The 23,785-nt window shown below is 41.1% G+C and overlaps 1 protein-coding gene across 1 annotated transcript in view; it reads left to right on the top strand.

The window, feature by feature from the left end:
* Nucleotides 1-23,785, top strand: part of MDN1 (midasin AAA ATPase 1) — a 258,414-nt gene that overhangs the window by 23,181 nt on the left and 211,448 nt on the right. Inside the window, exons 15-21 of the mRNA XM_075202780.1 lie at nucleotides 3,172-3,232; nucleotides 4,370-4,578; nucleotides 5,111-5,214; nucleotides 6,457-6,601; nucleotides 9,614-9,710; nucleotides 20,286-20,399; nucleotides 21,760-21,907. Coding sequence (XP_075058881.1) covers nucleotides 3,172-3,232; nucleotides 4,370-4,578; nucleotides 5,111-5,214; nucleotides 6,457-6,601; nucleotides 9,614-9,710; nucleotides 20,286-20,399; nucleotides 21,760-21,907 — 878 coding nt within the window. The remainder of the gene's footprint in view (nucleotides 1-3,171; nucleotides 3,233-4,369; nucleotides 4,579-5,110; nucleotides 5,215-6,456; nucleotides 6,602-9,613; nucleotides 9,711-20,285; nucleotides 20,400-21,759; nucleotides 21,908-23,785) is intronic.

The raw sequence follows: 23,785 nt of genomic DNA, 5'->3' as shown, positions 1-23,785 counted from the left end.
AGTAAGGTCTCAGTTTACTTTAAGTGCCCAGTGATGCAGGGCCTGTTTTGAATAGCTTTCTATATTTAATAGTTGTTTTCATTTTTTAATTTCATGGTCTCTGGAGTCGTCTTGCTCCCAGCAGCGCAGGGATGGCTTTGTACTTCTAGGAGTAGGGAATTTGAGCTATCTGGGGATGCCGCCTCTGCCGTCCCCACTTCTGACGCTGTGACCACACAGTATATGCCTAGGGTACTCGGCGGCTGTAGAATTGCAGCCAACCTTTCACAGCTCCCTGGAGGAGCAGCAGACTGTGAATGTAACCCTCTCAGTTCCCCAGGTATGGCTGCCTCTGTTAGTAGTGGCTGCCTTCATGTTTCTTAAGGCACTGGATCAGGTGGGGTATATTTTGCTAATGTAATCCCCCACGAGGTACTGGATTGGTAGAGGGGACTGTCCTTTAGGACTGCTGCCAATGCAATTCTGGGCCCTGGGTTGAAAAGTGCTTTTTGTGTCTTTTGATAGTCTTTAACTCTTTCACTGCTGTTCTTTTGTCTATACACACTACAGTTCACTTGGATTCACACTCCATTCAAGTTTTAGGCAAGATGGTATCTAAGAGGTTTGATGCTCAATTTCATGTGAGGGATTTTCAATTGGAACTCCTGCTGAAGTGGAACAGATGTCACCTGTGTCTTTTCAGGTGATTTTTCTTTCTCTTTATCTGGATCAGTCTCTGAAAGGTCGCCCATTCTTAATCTGGAAATGGACCTTGGTGACGATGTACGCAAGCCTTTGGGGTAGGAAGCGGGCTCTCTCTTCACACCTGTTTTCAGGGTTTCTGGACATTTTGAAGAATCCAATCTTGCAATCAATGTTTTGGAGCTGCAATCGGTGTTCTGTGCTATGGTCAGTGTGGAGCATTTGTAGCGGGGCATTGCATTGAAGATAGGGCAGCACCAAGAGTCCTCTCTGCATGCAAGAGATGCACAGGTGGGCCGAACAAAACATCATGGCGGGTTTCATACTAGAGGTGGAGAATTGTGAGGCAGACAGGCACTTCACCACGGAAAATGGTCTTTCTATCAAGAGGTCTTTTGTGAAATCGGGAATAAGTGTGGTCTATGGTGATGTCTCTATTGAATCAAAAGGTGGAGCTCTTCTGCTCCAGAGCATGTCCGTTCCCTGGTGGTTTCACCAAGTTTACCTATTCCCTCCGTTAGCAATGCTTCCTATGGTCTTGAAGAAAGTCGAGAGAGAACGCCCCGGTCATTGTGGTTGCTCCTGATTGGCCTCGAAGAGCCTTGTACACCGATATTCTCTCCATGGCGGTGGGTCCTTCTTGACGACTGACGCTCAGAGCAGCAGCTTTGGTGGCCAACTCCTGGATGGGTTGCCAAATAGCAGACTGATGCAGCTTACCTCTTGTATCTTGTTCTTCATGTAGAATGCCACAGCCCTTGATAAACTGGTTAGTGTCCAAATTATAGGCTACTTTGGTGATGGCACTTTTAGTCTTCTGGTTTATTTTCTGTTGCTGAATAATGTTTCTAAAAGATCCTTTTACAGTTTTTTCTTTTTTTTTTCTTTTTTCCTTCAGTGACTGCCCTCTTTTTATCGAAACTAACGCAGATAATCAAGGGTGCAATGTGGTGGAAAGGCTTCTTTTTCCCCTGAGCTTTTTTTTTACACTGTGTTTATCAGTCATATATCAATTCCTTAAGGCTAGTGGCAGCACTGTCCTTTTTCAAAATAGAAATTTCTTGGGGGAGTGGATATGGATAAGGACAAGAGTCCTTATGTTCCTTGGCACCTTCAATCTGGGTTACTGGATATCATTTTGAGAGCCCCCCCCCCCCCCCCCAACAGGTTTTTCTTTTTTTCTCTCACAGGTCTTCAGAGAACCCAGAGCCGCGGTGTGCTTTCTATTTGATAACTGAGGGTCTGATGGAGACTCAGGACATCTGCCATGATGCATTTCACCAGAGTGGTTGAGGTTCTTTACTTCATTCTGTTCCTGGGAATTTTCTGGGATTTTTTTTTTCTGCCCGTGGTCGGATCTGAAGTCCCTCAACAAATTCTTTGCTTAGGAGTGATTTCAAAATAGAGTTGTGATGGCCCGTACCAAGGAGTCTGTAATTTTAGCATTTTCATCTTATAATCCATCTCCTGGTGTGATGTGGCTGTTTTTTAACTACGCTCGAATCATTCAGCAATATGAACATGCATAGGATTATGTAAATCTGGTAAACTTGATAGAGTACCCAAGTGTAGAAAAGAAATTGCTTAATCATGATTTTTTTTTTGCCCACACACATGGATAAAATTGTAATTAAGTACTGTGTATTATATACTGACCATATTTTAAAAGCTTTTATTAGAGTCTTCAGAGTCACACATTTAGTGTTGATTGTAAAATCTCCTCTAATGAGATTGCATTGTGGAAAAATAAATTGTGTGCACACATACAGAAGCATCATCTAGTACCATTTTTTTCACAACTGGTCCTGTGACCATGCCACATGCCAGTATGTAATTGTCTTAAAGCACCACTATATTGTGCCTCATATGGCTCCTATATATTGTCTTTGCGTTATGTCCAGTTATCTGTTGGCTTCAAATGCTGATGTACTGCACAATCTAACGGATTGAGATGTACTTATTTTCAGTTATGAGTGCAAGCTTTTATGAATGTTTCTTGTGGTTAGTAACCCACACTATCTTTAATTTTTCCTTTATTTTATCGGAGCTACTTTGTAAAGAATCCATATCCATTAATGTATGATATGATTTTTAATTTGGTACAATTTATAGATGTTGCCTTACTCGTTTTATTCCATCTGAAGCCTAATCTCCATAAATGTAATCAAATATAAAGTGCCAATGCATTTCTGAATTTTCAGTGGGTGTGAGGCCTTGGGTGGTTATGGGACAACTTCCAAAATTAACTATTTTCGTGAAGTTGATGAAATAGGAGTTAAGAATGGTCGCCAATCTATCCAGCTCACTCTTGTAAATGTGTAGAGGAGAATATTCGTAATCTTGCTACTTTTCACTTGTTTAATATCATTTAATCTTGTATGCAAGTCTTACAAGGATAGTGTATGTCAATGTATTGACATCCATTAACCTTAATCCATTCTGTCTATGCAGTTTATTTGAAATTTTCCCTGTTGTCTGATTTTTGGACAGGTCAGCGCCTACGCATTGTGAATATGAATCAGCAGAGTGATACAGCTGATCTCTTAGGAGGGTAAGTGGGTTGTACACCTTACTCTTTTACAAATAAATGACAGTAGCATTGCTGACAGTCGGTAACCTAAATCCAGGTGACATGGACATAGATGTGTATCATAAATATAGCTCTGGTTTGAAACTAGTATTGCTAGCGTTGTATCTTCACCGTGGACAGATTTCTATCCTGGATTTTAGCTTCAATAGAACAGGATTGTACCATACCAAGCAAATGACCAAGAAGTCTATTCTCGTTCCAAACCAATGTTTTTAAAAAGCTAAAATCTATTTTCTAAATAAATATTATATATACTTCTTGTTTGTTTTATCCTGTACTTTATTACTTTGGATCATCTTGTACTGAATCCATCATCCCTGTGTCATCATTTGTCTCCTCCCCCTGTGCAGAATGTGGAGTGTAAAAATGTATGAAATGCTTGTCTGAACAAGGCGTTTAGAGAAGGCATTTCCCCCTTTTTTAGTTGGCTTACAATGTCTGTTTATCTTTTGTGCTTCGGCAGACACTGGGTACTCTGGGGTGTGTTTAACTTTAATGGTTGGACCTACCCATTTCTGCCCCCCCACCCCTTCCGGGGGAGTTTGAGAACAGATCATTCCTTTATATAACACACGGCTAGGGGTATTCAGGCTCTGGTATTGCATCATCAGGAGAGCAAACTTGGGCAGAGGCCTAATGAGGTTTGTGCAGGGACTTATTCAGTTCTATCTTGAAAAGGATGAGGGAATTTGCGTCAGCAAATCAACCATGGGAGTGCCAAGCTTCTTTTGTTTTTCCGTCTTGAGGGCTCAGACTCTATGGAGTTCTTCCAAGAGGAAGGTGAGGTGGCTGAAAACACTGTGATGATTGATATACGCATAATGCCGGTTGGGCCTCTAACTGGCCTGTGTGCCTGGATCTTGTCCTACTTGACCAGTCATCAGTTATGCAGCTGAATACAAAGAATGAATATAACTGATAACAGGCTTATTCAAATGAAAATCCGTATAATTTAATCTAATGATCATACTTATGCTAATGATCATTTTTGTTGTCTGTGAACGTGTAGATTAGATTCTGCTGTTACTCCATGGTGGTTTGACCAAGCATGTAACATTCTCCGAAAATAATCTATTCTTTTTTTTTTTTTTTTTCTAGTTACAAGCCTGTGGATCATAAACTGATATGGCTTCCTCTACGGGAGGGCTTTGAGGATCTTTTTGCTCAGACATTCTCCAGGAGACAAAACAAAACTTTTTTGGGGCACATTCAGACCTGTTACAGACAGAAAAGGTGGCAAGACTTGCTTAAGCTAATGCAGCATGTTGTGAAAAATGCCATGACTAAGGTTCAGTCTGGGGAGACCGGTGAGTTGGAGCATAAGGAAGCAATATGTGTTTAGCGTAAAGGTTTCCTGTTTTTAGTGTTTAATTTTTGGGAAATCATAGTTTTGTGATTTCTGTTTGTTCTTGTTTTGTTTTTGTTTTTTTTTTTCATTTTTGAGACTAGGTTCTTCATGTATACACATAAGTAAGTATTAAGTGGGACTTATGAAAATATAGGGTCCCCCCACCCCTCCTTTGTTGTAAATGAATATAATAATTTCATTTTTGGCCTTTAATCTGCACAGTCAGTAGCTTTGAAGAGAAAAAGAATTGCAACAAAACACAGAATAAAATTAAAAAGATGTTTTACATTGTAATGTATTATGTTGCATGAAAGCTTGAAGTTTTTATATACCTTTTCATTGTTTATCCAAGACCAAAGGATACAATTTTTTGTTTACAATGTAGAGAGCAAATACCACCTGCATCAAATGATGCAAATAATGGCTTCTTAATCTGTCGTCATAAGTAATTTTAGATTTTCTGACTCTTTCCTCTCTCTCTCCACTTTTAGAATTGTTGTTTAAAGACAAATGGGAAGCACTTTCTTTGCGTCTAAATCAAGCCCAGCAGCAAATGAAGATGACTGAAAACGCAGTTTTGTTTGCGTTTGTAGAGGTATGTTGCCACACCGAAATAATAATAAGCTTTTTGTATTGGAGGGATCATCAAAGCTTTTCTATTAAAACATGTTTAGATTGGACCTTGTATGACAGCATTTGCTTACTCTGCCACTCCATCTGCAGGGAGGAGGCTTTACAGATTTGTCTTTGTGTTCTTCCTTGGTTGATTGTTACTCGCCTATCAGACACTCGACAACTGTGCACTACCGTTAATGCCCCTAGTTGTAGGAGATTAGCCACTACCACCACTAAGCTTTTTTCATGGGCACCTGGAACTGCTTAATGTAGGGTGGTGTGTGTAGCTGTGTGCAGCACGTCTTTGTTAGTGACTGTCTGCTTTCTCTTGAACTCTTACTTTTGAATTCGGTCTGCAGGATAGCAGACAGAGTGTGAACTTATTGTGCCGAGTTCAACATAGGGCAACTGAAGACAGGTTAGATGTGATAGCTGTAATCTGTAGGTCACAGTAATCTAGCAGAAAATAGGACTTGTGCAGAAATAGAGTTGCATCGTTAGGCAGTGTTTCTTGTTCAGTAATAGCACTTTAAAGAGCTGTTACACATCATTGAGTGACAGTGATGATAAGCAAGCATAATACAGAATTTAGAATGTTAGTTTCTGCCCTTTGAACAGTTTTTGCTCGCAGTCTGGCAGGTGCAATTAAGCCCCCTGTGCCTTTAACAAGCCCAGATTGATTTACTGCCAGGACCTTTTTTACACTTTTAACATTACATTCAGTGGTGCCATGAAGTCTGAGCTAGAAGATTTATCTTTAAATCTCCCGCCCGAATCACCTTTCAGGAGACCTGCTCCAGAGACTAGCTCTCTCTTTTAAGCTGAAGGGGAGAGCTAGTTGGAAGTTGGCCAAACCACAGGTTCCAGTATGGTGCTTTGGATACATTTGAATCCAGGAGACTCCTTCAGAAGTCCCTTCCGTGCGGCTGTTCTGGGGCTGAAGTACAGTGGCTACCTGGACCATCTAGGATGGGAGAATGCTCCGGCATCAGAGTTTTGATTCCGGCTTACAGGAACCTGATCAGCGTATTATAACACCGCTGGATGTAACTTGATCCCCACTAGTCACTAGAAAATGTATATATTAGGTACACTGCACCAGATAGTATTTTAAATTAACGCTTAAGATGCCAAACGTTAATTTGCATGTTCAAAGAAATGGGGGGACCCAGTCACAATAAAACTGTTTGTAGAGGTGTATTAAGTACAATTGTATCCTTAGGGCACGTTGGCTCAAGCTGTAAAGAAAGGAGAGTGGATCTTGTTGGATGAAATTAACTTGTCAGCTGCAGAAACACTGGAATGCTTGTGTGGTTTACTCGAGGGTGCAACAGGTTCACTCGTTCTGCTGGACAGAGGAGACACAGGTAATGAAAATCAATATCTAGTAAAAAATGTATTTACTTTTTCCTCCATCACAGTTGTGTTTTTTTTTTTTTTTAAATGTATATATTGGGGTACCTCATTATGATTTATAGCCCATAGATAACAAGTGTATAAAATACATGTGCGCTTCAAATTAATTTAATTTTAAAGTTACACAAGGAGTGTGGAAGAGATGTAGTATTTTATTGCTAACAAAGTGTCCCAAATTTTTAGTGTATTAACCACTGACCTTATAATTTCACGCAAGTACGACATTTTTAAATAGTTTTGTAGCAAGCGGTGTCTGTTACTGGACTATGCTGTTCTGAGTTAGGAGAAGTAGCTTCTTGATAGCACAAATGGTTTATTTTCAGATCCAGACACTGTAGAATGCATGCTGAAGATAATTTTGGATTTATTTAGGACATTTTTACATTTTGGAGAAAATCTTCCCCCTCATTTCTTTAGATAGTATTATTCCAAATTGGATATCGTGAACATTTAATGTTTTCATCGTATATTTAGAGATCAGTGAAGTTGACAGAATAGACTGTTTTACACAGTTGAGAATTTCCATCAATACTCAGCTTTTGCTTTAACATTCTGCAGAATGGTAATTCCACACTATTTTGTAATTTCATTTTGTTTTATTCATGGGGTACCCTGTAGACGCTGGGGTAATGAGTGCGGTACTGGGGCATTGAGCACTTAAAAATGTACTGTTAAAATTAAACCTCTACAAATTGTGGTCATCCTTCTGGCACTTGGACCTTTAGGGATGTTAGCATGGACCTCAGTAGCTGCTTGTCTTCACAGGAATAGGTGCCACCAGCTTTTGACCATACAAACCTTCAGTCAGTTTTTGGCGGTACGTGTCTCTCTGCTAGTGACTAAAGAGCAGCAACCTACACAAGGGTCACCTGTTCACCTTCTGGGATTGGATATTGATGACTACATATGCCAGTCTCTGAGGATGGGGGGGCAGTGATGTTTCAGCACAGGTTCCTAGGTGTTTGGACTCTATCCAAACTTCAGATCACTTTGTTGGAACTCATTCTCTCTCAATGCTCTAAACATAGGCCAGCTCTTTTTGAAAGAATGGACCATAAAGGTTCAATAAAAAAAAAAAAATCATGGCAGTGGGATACATAAATCGCCAAGAGGGCACAAAGAGTACCCTAGCGATAAGGGGGACTAAAATCTTCCTATTATGTTCCGGCCATTTCGGATTGCTTCATCCCAATAGAAAACTGGGATCTGACTTCCTCTGTAGGCAGGCCCTACATCCTGCAGAATGGTCTCTCCACGCTGAGATTTTCCAGCAGCTGGTGGTCAGGTGGGGCCAACCAGACATTTTACATGATAGTCTCAATTGAAACACATGGTGCAGTGCTCCTGCTTCAGCAAGTTAAGGGCTGGAGCCCTGTTAAGTCAGGGCTCCTTCTTCCACTAGAGTTTACCTCGACTGCCTTTAATGGAGTGATTGTTGAAGTCATCCTTAAGGCCAAGAGGTTTTTTTATCTTTTGTCAGGATGATGGCTCGAAAGCCTATGTCGGCCAGGATTTCCCATAGGGTCTGGAAGATCTACATCTTCTGGTGTGAAATAAAGGGGTTTCTTGCCTCTTTTTTTCAGATTGGATTGGTTGCTGTATTTTCTACAGGATGATCTAGGAGGCTAGTTAAAACTCTGTGTTCTTTGGAGGTTCAGGTCTCAGCCCTTTGTTTTGTTTCAGAGAAAGTTGGCTTCTTTACCTGAGGTGCAGACCTTCTTGCAGTGACTGATGCATGTGCAGTCTCCTTACACCCCCCCAATCGCTCTGTAGGATCTTAATCTGGTGCGGACAGCATTTTACCCTTCTTTTGAACCATTTGGTTTGAAGCAGTTGATATTCCTTACCTGGAAGACAGTTTTTCTGTTGCTCTCCTCGCTCTCTGTACGTGGTTAGGACCTTGAGAACCTTTGTCGATAGGATCAAGGATTTATGTAGTGCAGATGACTTGTTGGTCCTCTATGATGTACACAAGAGGCTGGCCAGCCTCTTAAGCAGACCATTGCCAGGTGAATTACCTTAGTCTGCCAGGCTTGCATTGAGGAAGGACAGTCTGTTCCTATAAATGTGAACTAGCTTTCCACTAAATTATTGAGTGAATCCTGGACAGCACAGCACAAGGCCGTGCATCTCTGAATAGCTGAGTTCCACAGGTTAAATACTCTTGTGCCCAAAGATGCCACTTTTAGAAGGTGCTGCACACTGTGACTTCTGAGCGTACCGTTGCTTAGGGAGAGCTTTGGGACATCCCCAGTGTCTTCCATGGGTGAAAAAGAATATTGCATTTTTGTACTTAAAACTTTTTCTCTGAATCCAGTGGGCGACACTGGACGCTCTCATTTTACACTCTTTTGTTTTTGTTGATATTCTTTGTTTTTACACTGTTATTCTTGTTAGGAATCTGGTTCTTGTTTGATGACATTGTTCTCCCCTCTCCCGCTTGTTCTGTACTCCTGTTTCTTAGAGGCTTGCTTTGAGTAGAGGTTCAAGAAGTAGCCAATGTAGAGGTGTAGATGGGAAGGCACTTCAGTTTTACTGGTAGATTTGAAAGTGCCATATGCTCCAGTACCACATTACATACCCCATCCTCTCTAGTGTCACCCATTGAATTAAAGTATTTAAGTACAAAAATCCATTTTTTGCAGAGTTTGGTCTATAAATAGAGCTGGTACTTTGACTGTCAACTCTGTTTTCTCTGTGGTGTGGTTGGTAGGGCTGGAAAAAAATGATGGGAGAATTCTGTGTGGAACACTTTTTAGGTAGGATTCTACATGAGAAACGTGCAAAATGTCATGTGGGAAATTAACCAATTTTGAAAGTTTTGATTATGTCTAAATATATCTATACGGATATGTGAGGCAATGTTGATGGTGTTTTGTTAATGTGTGAGGTCTGGTGAAAATAATCTAAGAACCTTAGCTCTTAATCATATTTTTGCATTTATCATTATGGCCTGTACACAGAACCCTTGGTTCGACATTCAGATTTTCGACTATTTGCCTGCATGAATCCTGCTACTGATGTGGGAAAGAGAAACCTGCCACCTGGAATAAGAAATAGGTAAATATTTTTTTGAAAATTCTGATGTTGAAAAGCTATTTTTTTATATATATAATTAGTGTTAGGGGAATATATATTTGTTACAGTAAGGTTAAACTGATCTTACACTTCAATTGATTTTCTTTAAAACTCCTCCTCCTTTTTATTAGCTAAAATTTTGATTAAAGGAGTTTTCCACTTAGACCATGCACTTCACTAGAACCTAACCGGTGCTTAGATTAGTTAAGAATGAATGTGAAAAAATGCTTTTATATTTCTAAATATTTTCCAACAATGGCTACGTTTTTTAAAATTATTTTTTTAATATTGTTTTGAGTTTAGGTATTTTGCTATTTACCCAGATCGACACACATTTTGTGCATGTTACTATATGGTTATTTAAATGTCATGAAACCCACCAGAATTTGTTTTTGTTGGGCAATATTGATTGGGCTACATGCAGTTTCTTTTGCTTCATTTTACAGTTTTAACCTCAACTTGGAAATAAAACAGAATGCCAAGCATAAGTTTGGGGCTTATACACACTAAGTAAAACACCAGTGCTTTTACCTGTGGTGAATTTAGTGACATTTGCAATGAACACCGCTTAAATGTTTTTCACTAGCATAGATTTTAATTTTAAACATGTACTTTACAAACTGTAACATGCTGTGTTCAAGGTGCACCCACAGTTGTATTTGTGGGGATTGTTATATGATTGCTCATCACCGAAATAGGTGATTTTATCTACATCCATGCTTATGTTATAATTTGTGTGTACCAGCATAACTTTCCTTGAGCCTAGATAATGAAATGTATTCTTTCTCTAGGAGCAACTATTTTGCTTTCACTGAAACATTGTCAGTCTTCACAGTCCTAGCTAGAAATGCTTCTTCTGACCTCTTGTTTGGGGAGCACTTTATATCCAGTTTACATAGAGATGGATAATTACGTTACTTGTGCTACTAAGATCTTTTTTTTTTTTTGTCTTAAGAGTTCTGCTCTGATAAAAAAAAGAGTTTGCAAAATTGGGGATTTATTTAGTTCTGCTCTTGGGGTGAGGCAGTTATGAGAAAAACTAGCAGAGATGTGTTAACACTGATGTTTAATCAGAGCAGCTCAGATGCTTGCAGTGTATTGCAATTAGTAAGCAAGCAAACATGATTCAAGTTACAAAATGTAGAAATTACTAAATTTTTAAAACAACCGATTTAACTTTATAAAGTTAATATGCTATTTTTCATGTCTCTCATGTCAACCAGAAAGACCTGACCACAAAGTTAAAATAACAGTATTGCTCTCTAATGCATCTGCAGTGTTTCTTGGTCATATTATGATTCCTTTACCAAAAACAAAAACTATGTTCTCCTAACATAGCAAAATATTACTACTTACTATTCCTGTCCTCCATAACCCTGTAAAAATCTGGCAGGTTTGCACTTCCAACTGCTTTCTCATGCAGCAGCTGCTTTGCGTAAGGCAGGACCATTAGCTGCTTTAAAAACATCCCATTGTCCATGTTAGTGGAATCGTCCTGGACACTGCAACCTCGCCCTTAAGTGTATGTCGTGTTTCTGACCATGGCAAATGGATGTGCTTTTCGTTTTGCTTTCACCTGTGTTGGGAATCTTATTCTACTACTAATAGTTATCAAGAGATTTACAGAGGCCTTAAAATAAACAAGTAACTTGCACACAGTGGATTCATCCATGTTGTGGACGGAATGGCTCCTCGGCCTATCAATTTTGGTAGGAACCCATGGACATCATTAAAGCACTGTTGTACTTAGATTTATGAGTATGTTTGTTCCCAATGAATTGATATTGTATGTTCTGCTGAATTCATCCCACAAATAACTTCACTTTAACCTGTGGAATCCCTCTGGATGAAATTCCTGTTTCTAAAGGAGCTGCTCCGTGTTATACATGCCTTAAAGGCATGTTCCACTTTAAGAAGTTAACTCAACCCCCTCTCTCACAAATATTAGTACTTTGAAAGGGTCACACATTGTATCCCCACCACTTGCTGTATTTATGAAGGGCCTGATGTTCATATGTCCTTCATCACTGGCATGTTAAGGCTTTTGTGCCCCTTCCTTCATCTAATTCAACAACTGTCCCGACTGATAATCACTATAGCAAACCAACAGCATGGTGTCCCCTGTTACAGTGAGGATCATATTTCAGGCTTATCAGTGCAGAGCTAAATACCTCTATTGGAGGAGGGCTAAAAAAATGGCATCACCCCTGCCTCCTAGAGATTACCAGCCCTAAGAAATGCACCCCCCAACACCCCTGTGACAGTTGGTGTCTGGATATTGAGTTTTGTGAACATAGAATGACAACAACTCATTAAAAACAATCCGTAAATGAGAAGCATTTGCTAACAATGATTCCCATATAAAGGGTTGGTCCTTGTAAGAGTGTGTTCACTTTCCATACATTGTTTCTAGATTCTCATTAATTTCTTGCATGTTTTTCTGATAACCCATATGTAACGGGGCAGAAGATTGGCACCCCAAAAGTAGTATAAGGGAAGATTCTACAGGCCTGGTAGTATGGTAGAGAGGCGAAGGTCCCCCTAGTAGAGTAGGAATAAAACAAGGAACACAGGGCTAGAACTGCATAACCTCGTGGATTTATTCTCTTTGCTTGTGGCATAAGGCTTTACCAAAGCAGCAGATCAGTAGCGGTAGTGTAGAGAAGTAATAGCACAATACCATCAACATGCAATGTTATTCAACATGTCACAAAATATATCACATTTTAGGAATCTTGGTTCAACAATATGCAAACATAAATCAACACATCATCATCATTTATTTATATAGCGCCAACATATTCCGTAGAGCTTTACAATTGGGGACAAACATAATAAACTAATAAACTGGGTAAAACAGACAAAGAGGTGAGAAGGTCCTGCTCGCAAGCTTACAATCTATGGGACAATGGGAGATTGACACATGAGGTTAAGTCTACATTTTGCATTTTGGCCCAGCCAGACTGCAAAGGTAAAAGTGACTCATAAGCTAAATGAACCCGTCACACAACAATGTTGGTCAGGGGGTAGTTGTCTTATGTGAAATTGTGTAACAGGCTAAAGGTAGCGATGTTAAGAGGGTGGCTGAGGAATATTATAAGCTTGTCTGAAGAGGTAGGTTTTCAGAGAACGCTCGCTCCAGGCTTGTTTTTGCCCGTTTTACTCTGATCCAGCTTGCTGTTTCCACGCTTGGATGAATTTTTGTTACAATATTTTTCCATTTCTAAGCAGACCAAGTACAATTATAAGGCACTAATCTAAGATTCCGACAGAGGTTATTATATTAGAAATTCAACAATATGCGACTAAGGTTATGTTGTAAACTCTCTCTTCTTACATTAAGCTAATCACATATTAGTGGATGAAAGAAAATTAAAATAAAAGAAGTATTAAAGAACAAAAGCATCAAAATTACTTTTTGATCCTGTAGTGTCGATACTATACCACAGTGTAAGGATATTTATATGAACTATTGATTTAGACGTTCACATCAATATTTCAACTCTAATAAGCAATATTTAGTAGTAAGCAACTCAACACATGTAATTATACGTATCTAATTTCAGGAATGTTGCAATGGTTATCTGCGTTCTATAGGTCCGCTTGCGTGACCGAACTCCGGGGAGAGAATGAAAAGATTTGTTAAAACGCGGTCAACTAAGTGTACCGCCCACCGGAAGTTCCTGTTGTTAGATATTTAATCAGTCATTTAGGCAGGGCGAGTTTCGAAGCTTTTAGTTATCAGCCATGGAGAGATGATGAGAGGCACAAAGAACCACTCTGTTATATATAATTTATTCAGTGGTAGTGACGTAGCTTGTACGGAGTCAGATTTGTTGTGAAATCAAAGATGATCTTTGAAGCCGTACTATAGATGACCACTGGGTGGCAGAAATAGTTGGTTGTAGACTGCTACAGACAGTAAGTAGCTGTACTGTAGAGCTTTCATGTAGAGGTATGACAGATCTGCTGTGTTTATTGGGTTAGGATTGAAGTGTTGTCATGCATCCATAACATGTGGCCCCTTTGTTACGTGACTGGAACTGCAATGTTATTATCACAAGCAGGTAATCGATTGGTATTTCCACAACTATTCTGCACTGCTGTAAGGTAGAATCTTTGTTACAATGCAGCTGAACGCATGGGAATTCTCAGTATCCACAGTGTGTATCATCTACACTGAATCAGCGTTGGTGCATCATCCCCAAAGTTATTGGGTAAAACATTTAGCAGTGTTGATGTTCACTGTCTCTGTTTGTTATGCAGCAATAATGTGTGGGGGCTGTTCAGGTGGAATGGAAGGGGTTAGTTCCTCCTTACCTCCGCTGCATACCTCCCCCCTTTTTTTTTTTTTTTTTCCCTCCACAACGTCCCAGGATGGCTCCCAGCAGGCACCACGGGGTCTGATTCACCGGAAGAGAAGGCAGTGATGGCGTTCTGCCACTCCCGGTTTCACTCCACCAGCACCACGAGTTACAAGGAAGGCTTTCAGGCGGGGATCTCTGCGTCTGTGCACCTTACGTGAGGGACCAGGCTCTCTTCCTGAGATTTCCCCTCCGCCGTCAGTCCGTCTCAGCCGTGCCTCCTCTCCGGGTAGTCCCCTCTGCCCCGTCTCAGTCTCAGTCGCTTGGCAGGTGGGCGCTTTTCCCCACACAGGACTCGGGGGTGATTTGTGTGATTGGGGCAACCACAATCCGCCGCTAAAATGTATTTTTGGCTCTTTCTGTGCGGAGCTCCGTTTAGATGCGCCTGTCCCGCTCGGCTTCCAAGCCACGCCCCCTTCCTTTATTTATTTATTTTTTTTAAAAAATACATTACATAAACACTCATACATTTTTACTCATTATTTCACTGGTATTAGCTTTATTAATGATTCAAAATATTAAAAACATATTTTAATCTTGGGTCGTGACATTTCTATACATGTGTCAGTAGTTTGAATAATGTTGCTTTGAGGGATTCCCAGATATGTGCACCGCTTTGAATACATCTCACTTTCTTTCTGTACATGTCAATTTATGTATGTTGGTAGCACCTCCTGAAGATACACGATGAATACTTTAATATTTTCTAATGCGTTCGTTTGAAAAGGAGTATATGGTTTATTTTCCACAATCTTAATTTGTTGAATCTGGTGCGTTAGTGCTTTTTTCTTTGTTAGTATAGCCCTACCAACCATTCAGAAACTTGGTAATTGTATAAAACTATTTTGCACTCCTCTAAAAGATTCAGACCAGGAGTACACTTTAATGTTTTTGTTTGTTTTTCTTTCTGCTTGCATCTTCCCTTGGACTAGATTAAAAAAAGCATTGGAATGAGTGCTTTATTGACTGAGGAGAACAAATTCCGTGCTGGACTACATTGGATGGAAAAAGCTCATTTTTTTAAATTTTTTTTTTGTTCTAATTTTTCATTATGCAGGTTATAATGGACACCTTGTCCATTATTCAGTGACCCCATGCTTGGAAAATTGCTACACCCTTGGTCCCAGTTGGTTTACCCAGCCCTCTTTTTTTACCAGCTAACAACTTCCACGAGGGGCTTGATCATGGGAACCAACTTTTTAAAATGATTAAGGATGCTCATATCTTATTTTTTTAAACCAGGTGCTCAGTTTGTTGCCACTTTTATTTTAATCTTTTTTTTTTTTTTTTTTTTATTTATTTTTCTGCTGCTTCTTCCTCCTGGTGTTCAGCTTCTGCAGCTGAATACCAATAGCATTAATATTGCTGCTCATTGCTGCTAAACAATCTTTTCATTACTGTTTTGGGATTTACCCAAGCAACTAAATAGCTGCTGCTACCGCTTAGTAAGGATCAGCAACATTTGCTGAGAAGTGCTGCATGATCTTTTGTAAGTCTTTCGTTGGTGCTCTTAGAAGGAGAATGAAATGATGAATTGTGTGTTCACATGGATGACTTAGCATGGACACCTGTGTGATACTGGAACAGGATTTCCAACACTGGAAGACTTTGGGAGAGCCGGTCGGTGCTGTTTTAGCCTGTGAGTTGTGGTCCTAGGCAGCTGCTGCAGAAGGCAGCTTTAGCTGTCACTGCACACTGGAGAAGGAAAGAGTGGTTAATGTAATTGTTTCCCAGCAGTGCTGGGAGAGTGTATGATAGGAAAACCATGGTGGGTCCCAGGGTCTGGGGGCTGCCTCTGTCAGAAGGGGCAGTCTTTTTTTTTTTTTTCCTTAGTTTGGGAGTCAGGCGGGGATTACTTGATGTAAGCCCCCACTACTAGGCACTGGATTGGTGGTGGTGGTGGCTTTCCTTTTGGACTGCTGCCAATGCAGCAAAATGCCCTGTGCTTTTTTCCTTTTTTTCCCTTTCACAGCATTTCCTTCTTGGCAAGTTATCGTTACTTGTGTGCAGCTCACTTTCTCTGCCTGATTGTGTGCTGCTTTTCTCCTGTGGTGGTTCTTTTGTACATCTGTGTTTATCATGTCTGACAAGAGGAGAATCTGTATGGCTAAGGCTGGGGTAACTTTATGTTGTAGTTTACCTGTGTCAGATTCAACTCCAAATTGCATTCTTTATTGGGTGCCGTGTATGCTGTGTGGTCTGGTACTGGCATAGTAGAACTATTTCGGGCTAGATCTCTAGCTAATTCTGTTGCCCAGCTTGCTCAGCTGCCACATGCCAGGGAGGAGGGTTCTTCCCAGATCCACTCTGGCTCTGCAGAGCCCTCATCAGGCCTGTGGGTCGTATGGTGATGGCCTAAGAAAAAGCACCATGGGCTTGAATTTTGTTGACTTCAGTTCAATGTCTGATAATGGTTTCAACTGCTTTAGACAGAATCTGCCACACCTGCCAACACAGGAGAATGAGAACAAATTGCTTGTCTGGTCTGATGAGTATTTCTTTTATGGGGTGGGTGGGGGGAGGGGGGAGTTATTGATTAGTGACTGATTGTGGTTAGAATTTCAGCCTTCATATTTGCCATTTGTCGGTCTCTCTGGCTTAAGGCCCAGCAGACAGGCGTACAGTTCAAGTGGAGCCTGGAGATCTTTCCATTACCTGGTGGTGTCTCATTCGGGTCTGAACTTGATAACATCATTAACCATGCTACAGGGGATAAAAGTGCTTTTAATGCTTCCAAGTCCAAATTCTCCAGGTTTTGCTCATTTGCAAATGAGGAGTCAGAATCCCAGAAAGCAGTCTTCTACCCCTTGGGGAAGTATGCAAATGGGTAGGCCTCGAACTAGGTGTTATGAACAATTTAGTCTGTGATCTGAAATCCTTAAGCAGAAATCTTACGGTGGACAGATTCAAGATGGAGTCCTCAAAATCAATAATAAACAGAATGGAAGCTGGACGAGTTCTTGCTGGCTTTATGCAACCAGCAGCTAAGCCTTCAGACAAGCAGAAGGCATGATGGATATTCTCGCCACCTAGGATCCACAGTGGTGGGGACCCGTTTACTTCTCTTCTGGAATCAATGGCTAAGCACTACTACAGATGCCTGCCTGGGTAAGAGGAATAGTTGATTGGGAATACATGATTAATCTCCCCAGATCGCCAGCCAGACATTTTTTTTTTCTCTTTTAGACAAAGCATCTTGCTTTGCGAGAGGTGATTCTCTTCTAATTTTTTCAGGGGTTATTTTACTATTCTCTAACATCAAAAGGTTTGGGGATTCACTTGGGGTTTTGAAAACCAGACTGATCGTTCAGGCCAATTTTGAATCTTCAGGTGGAATTTTGGATTTAAAATTCAAGAAATCTAATAGACAACATGGTAACAGGATGAGTGCTTTGTGGCTTTGGACATTCAGGTCACATAGTTACATGATCTGTTTTAGAAGGGACATCAGGTTTGTAGTTCAGTCCTGGTTTTGGGCTCTCTCAACGATTTCAAGAGATTTCACCAAGCTCCTTGCAGCTTTGCTGCGTTCCGAGGGAGTGATAATCCAGTTTTCTCCCTAGCACCTATTTCACCATTGCTCCACCCTGCTGTTTTTACTTTCCCACCCACCTCAAGAGTCCTATTATCATGGAATAAACCATTAATTCTCCTTTTAGAACATCAACTATGTGATCACTACAGCCAGCAGTGTGTATCTGACCACTGACCGTCGTGATATGAAGTAGTCTGCATTCCGGTAAGTAGTTTTTTTTTGCCAGGTCGGTGTACTATTGAATCGGACTTCTCTGTTGGGGTAGTCAGTACTGTGAAACTGACTACCACCGCAAGATTCAGTTGGACAATGCCTCTGCAGTGGCATCTCTCATTCACCAGGGGGCGTGGGAACAGAAGACACGTAGGATTGTTAAGTGGGCTGAATTAAGTTTTCAGGCCATCATGCCAGTCTTCATCCTAGCGGTGGAGAGCTGAGCAGCCGACTCTTAACCCAGGCTAATGGTATCTTCACCCAGAGGTCTTTCGTCAGATTGTGGATAGGTCTGATCAATATGATGGCATTTCAGTTAAATCAGAAGGTGGAGCTATTTGTTTCCAGGGCAAGAGATCCAAATGCTGTCGTGGTAGATGCCATGTCAGTTTACTGGGCGATTTAACATGGTTTACGTGTAACTTCCTGTGTCAATGCTTCCAAGGGTCTTGAAGGAGGTGAATAGAGAAGGCATTCGAAGCCAACCTTGAGATACCAGAATGACCTGAAGAGCCTGGTACACAGGCGTTCCTTCCATGGAGGCAAGTCTGTTGTGATGTCTGCTGCTCGGGCCAGATCAACTAAGTCGAATCGCCTTTTCTAAACCAAAAGTTAGAGCAGCTATCTTTACCAGCATGACTGTTGAAGCCTGTCTTCCTTTTGGCCGTTTCTTATGCTAGATTTTCAGTGCTTGCAGTCTTATTTTGCAAGTCTGCTCTTCTGCTTTTCTGTGACGGCAGTTCTTTGGACCAAAACTTCTTTTCAACGTAAGGTGGTTTCCACATTCCACCTTAATCAGGACATTGCCGTCCTGGTTCTAGTCAAGAGTAGTTCTCCTGAGGAAGATGGCTCTTTGTTCTCTGGATGTGGGGAGAGCCTTGCGGGACCTATGTTCCAAGGACTCTAGACATGCGCAGGACTGAGGATCTTTTGGACCTTTATGATATGCATAGGAGAGGCAGGCCGGTTTATAATGTACCATAGCTAGATTGATTATGAATGTAATCTGCTATGCCTCTAGTGGAGAAGGGCAGCCTGTTCCAGGGAATCTTAGGGCACACTCCACCAGATCAATGAGTGCTTCTTGGGTGACACTGCATTGAGCCTCAGCAGTGCAGCTGTGTTGGATGCCTACATGGTCCTCTGCTTACATATTTACCAGCTTATAGAAGTTTAATGTGTTTGCATCTAGGGATGTCTGTTTTGGGATAAAGGTAACTCACCGTTTCATCTAAGCATTCCCAACTGTAAGGGCAGTTTTGGGACCGTGAAGGTATCCACTGTCCCCCAATGGATGCCTGAGAAAATAGATTTTTTTTTCTTGCGTTAAATATTTTCTCTTAGTCTATTGAATGGACTTCAGATGCCCACCTTTTACACTCTACGTCTTCCTTTTGTGTTACATGTTTATGATTTACATCTTTTTTTTTTTTTTTTTTTTTTTCTTTGTCTTTCACCTATTCTGTGGCTCTTTGTTAAATATAAATGAGGTTCTTGCTGGAGCTGGGCATAGAGAGGTAGGAGCAACAGACACTTTCTAAGAATTTTTAGTGATCATGTATCTAGATTATTTCTATAATACCCAAGGTGTCTGGTGTCCTAACATGGACTAAGAAAAATGCCACAACAGCACTTTGGATGGTGCAGGCCCTAGACTGGGCATTGGAGGAGCAGGATTCATGTAAGGGGCTCCATGCAATCCTGGTGCAGGGCATCAGTGGTTTCAAGATGGGTTGGGGATCAGTTGGCTGTTGCTTTTCCTAGCAGTCACACATCCTAGCATCCTTTGCATGGCCCATCTGGCCTGATCTTGGGGGCAAGTCCAAGTCAAAGCAGGGTTTTGCTCAGGTATCCACTTCCTTGGAGAGGATCCTGATGACCGCCACCAGATCTTGGCCACGGAAGTATTAGTATTTGCTGGTCTCTGGAATGATATATTTCTACTTGACCTTTGATAAGCAACGCTCTCTCAATGTGCAGATTTAAGAAAAGGTCATTTCCAGGTGTGGACAAAACAAATTCTTTTCAATAAGATAAGTTGGCTTAATGTGCAAATACAGATTTACATTGCCTTTTAAAATACTTATTGTTTTTGTGCTGCTGGAACAAAACAAAATTGGTCTGTGTAGTAAGTGATAAAGCATACAGAGGTATGTTAGAGCATGCACTGAGTTGTATGGTTTGGGTATGCCTAAAAATAATTCCTTGAGCTTCTCCAGTTCCTTACTGATCAATGATATAAATATAACCAATATAAAATGCTATATGGTATAATTTTAGGCCGAACATATAAAACTAAACATTATTAACAGACAAGCATTAATGATTGGCAAAAGGTAAGTGACTTCCCTAGGTTGTGATTTTTAGTGAATTTTCATTTTTGTTCCACTTTACACCTGCTAATAAGATCTGTGAATATTTACATACCTTGTGTCTGTGTTCCAGGTTCACTGAACTTTATGTGGAAGAATTGGAGAATGAGAATGATTTGCAAATACTTATCATGGATTACTTGAAGGGTCTTAATATAAATAAAGCGGTTGTCCAAGGAATAATCAGGTATTATTAAAATTTGTTTTATGTTTCTACTCCCCCACTCTATGAATGCTTACCCCTTTCATTTGCTTCATCATAGGGTTTACAGTGATTCCTGTCCCACATTTAGGAGGACACCAATGTAATGTTGCATGACATGCTCCCTTAATGTTTTAAGCAGCGGCTATTGATACCAGTAGATTGCAATCTAGTGTAGTAATATACACCTGGTCGCTAATTGAATTTATGGGAGAAGTGTTCTCATATATGGTCCTGGCTACAGGCAGACATCTTGGACGATGTGATCATTACCTAAAATGACAGGAACTGTTTGAGGCTGGTTTCAACCCTGTGTGAGTCTGTGGGATCTGCTTTCTGCTGGCACCAGGTCCAAAACCTCTAATGTTCATGAAACCTACATGTAGGCAGTAAAGTGCAAAAGGTTCTGTGCGCAACCAGTTTTGAACCCATCATGGACCTTTATTTGCACAGTTTGCAACACACAATGGCCACATTTTCAGATGAGCAGAAGCTTGTGCAGATGAGCAGTTAGTAAGTAAGAGCTCTGGTGCACCTGTTTTTGCAAGCATTTTCAGGGAATTAATAAAATTGTGCCTTCACCACCACATTCTCTCATTATAATTTCCACTCCGCAAAAAGCGTCTTTCTGGTCTTGTCCTTGTTGTTGGACCGATTTGATTCTTAATGTTGCACTTTGAACAGCATTTCTAGATGCATTCCAAACAAGTAATATAAAGCTCATTATACACACAGTTCCCCATATCACCTCCTCTAAGCCATGAATAAAGGTAAAGAGGTTGTACTAAAGTCTTAGGAGGATGGAATCTTACCTTTTACGTATCTTTTGTACATTGCAAATTTGGAGAGTAGGCTGTATCTGTTATAAACAAAGAACCTAGTAAAAATTAGTATATTTGAATAACATTTATCTTTGCTTCAGTATGCTCTTAATCGTATATCGTACCTGTTTTAAAGGAGAACTTGACCCACAATTTTCCAACCTGTAGATATGTTCCTCCCCCCCTGTTTCCCATAGTAGATAGTTGAAGGTCCCTGCCCTTCTTGCTACGGTTACTTAACTGTTTCAATTCTTCTGTAGCTGGCGACATAAAAAAAAATAAAAATTCTATGATGCTTGTAGCAGTATTCAAATAAAGGTTTTTCACAGCAGAAAGCATATTTTGTAGAAGTGCTGCAGCCATCCAGTAAGGTGACGTATTCCCAAGTAGAGGGTAAACTGTGACGTATTCCCAAGTAGAGGGTAAACTGCCACTTGTGGTTTGATATATGCAAATTGTACATCCCAATGTATATTTCTGTCTTAGGTCTTCTTATGTGTTTGTTTTTCCCCCCCTACCCCAAGTTTTTATTTGGCAATACGAAAGAAGTCGAAAGTGGAGCTTGTTGATGGCACAGGCCACAGACCTCATTTCAGCTTGCGTACCCTATGCAGAGCTCTAAGATATGCTGCTTCAAATCCATGTAATAACATCCAGAGGTCTTTATATGAGGTAAGAAATGTGGACTTTACAGCTGTATTGTTACATGTATTTAAAAGATATATCCACCCTAAGCTGTTACTTTATTTAAAAAAACAAACAGAAAACCCCCCACAATCATAAGTAAAAGCTTGTCTCGAGAAAAGAGTTACTTGGGGTCCGTCAAGACCCCTGACATTTTGTGCCTATCGCCGCTCCACTTGCTGTAGCTCAATCTGGCTGACACCAATTTTGGGCAAAGAGAGTCTGCAGACTCCTCTGACAACGCAATCTTCTTTTCTCTTTCATCCAATCTGGGGAACACTGCTACCATGGTTTGTATGATGTGAGCGTGGAATTGGCAGTCAACTAGTTAACTTGTTAGTTGTAACTTGCTGACAGACGCCTTGGCTCTACAACAACCCTCTTTCGCTCTTCAGTGTAGTTTACGTGCCCAAGGGAGTTGGGCTTACTTTCTTTAGCTGGAGAATTATTCTTTATTTAATTTATTTTAATTTTATTTTTTTCATTGCTAGTTGAATCTACAACAGGTAGATTTTCGTAGAGATGTTGCTGCAGAGCACACTTCTTACAGCGTCTCCTGTCTAGTGGCTGTCACAGTGTTCCTTTCATCAAGTGCTGAAAGGTGGCTTAGTAAGCAGCCGTCAGACTAGTTTATTCTGATGCCCAGTAGATCCCTGTTGGGGTAGAGAGTGCAGGAACTCAGTGCAATGGCAGCCACCATCTTGAGGAGAATGCTACAAAGATCCACTTAAGAGGGGGAAGGAGGGTAAATTCAGAATCGCCAAAGATCACATATCTGAATTACTCTCCCAGGTACCAGGCCATTGAGGATCTAGTCTTGGCAGTAAGACGGGCCTTTGACCTCTTGGACATAGAAGAACCCAGAGCGTTGTACCAAAGTATTTTTAAAAGAATTAAAAGACGAGCGTCCTGCTTCCAGAAAAGTCGGCAGTTTGACTGTCATCCTCCTCTCCTTGCGGCTGTTTGAGTGGGTGGACGTTATTCAAGGATCAATGGATAGTGTCCTCTTTGGATCGCTGGATTCAAGGGATCCTGTCAAGGGGCTATGTGATCTCCCCGGTTCTTTGCAACCTTCTAAGCCCTCGAGAAGACAAGCTATGCTACACTGTGTGGCTTCTCTACTTTCCGTGGAGGTCATCTGCCTGGACCCAGTAAGTCAGAGATGCCAGGGATTCTACTCCAACCTGTTCCTGGTCCCCAAGCCAAATGGCTCCTTACAAACCCATTTTAAGCTTGAAACTTGCCAGCATGCAGGGCCATGATCCTTCATCTTCGCCAACAAGGCCTTTGGACGGAAAGGGAGACCTCCCTTCCAATAAACGTATTGGAATTGAAGGTCAGGTTGATGGCCCTGAGTGTTGCTCAGGACCTTCTTCAGGGGTTCTCGGTCCGTCACCAATCCGACAATGCCACAGCCGCGATGCATGTCACCAAGCAAGGCAGAACCAAGTTGTTAGTGTCAACTCAGATCTTCTCTTCAGCGAGGGAACTATTCGTTCCCTCGCCTTCGGCCGTGTTCATTCCAGGCGTACAAAACTTGTTGGCCATCTACCTAAATCGCTATGCAGTTATGCCAGGGGTGTGGTCACTCCATCCAGAGGTCTTTCAAATGCTGTTCCAGAGGTGGGTTCTCTCTGCTCAAGGGCCAGGGGCAATGACAATGTGCTGGGACTTCAGGTTACCTCTTTCCGCCCACTCCAATCATTCCATGCGTCCTTCGGTGGTTCAATCAAGGAGGGCTTCCAGTAATACTGGTGACTCCTGATTGGCCATGCTGGGCCTGGTATGCATTCTATTCATGGCAGTAGGCCAGAACATTCTGCTTTCCCTTTGCGGCAACCTCCTTTTTCAGGGTCCCTTTTGTCA

This window comes from Mixophyes fleayi, chromosome 3, assembly GCF_038048845.1.
Source record: "Mixophyes fleayi isolate aMixFle1 chromosome 3, aMixFle1.hap1, whole genome shotgun sequence".
Taxonomy (NCBI): Eukaryota; Metazoa; Chordata; class Amphibia; order Anura; family Limnodynastidae; genus Mixophyes; species Mixophyes fleayi.
Note: the sequence above shows the minus strand (reverse complement) of the source record. Positions and strands in the feature narration are given on the sequence as shown.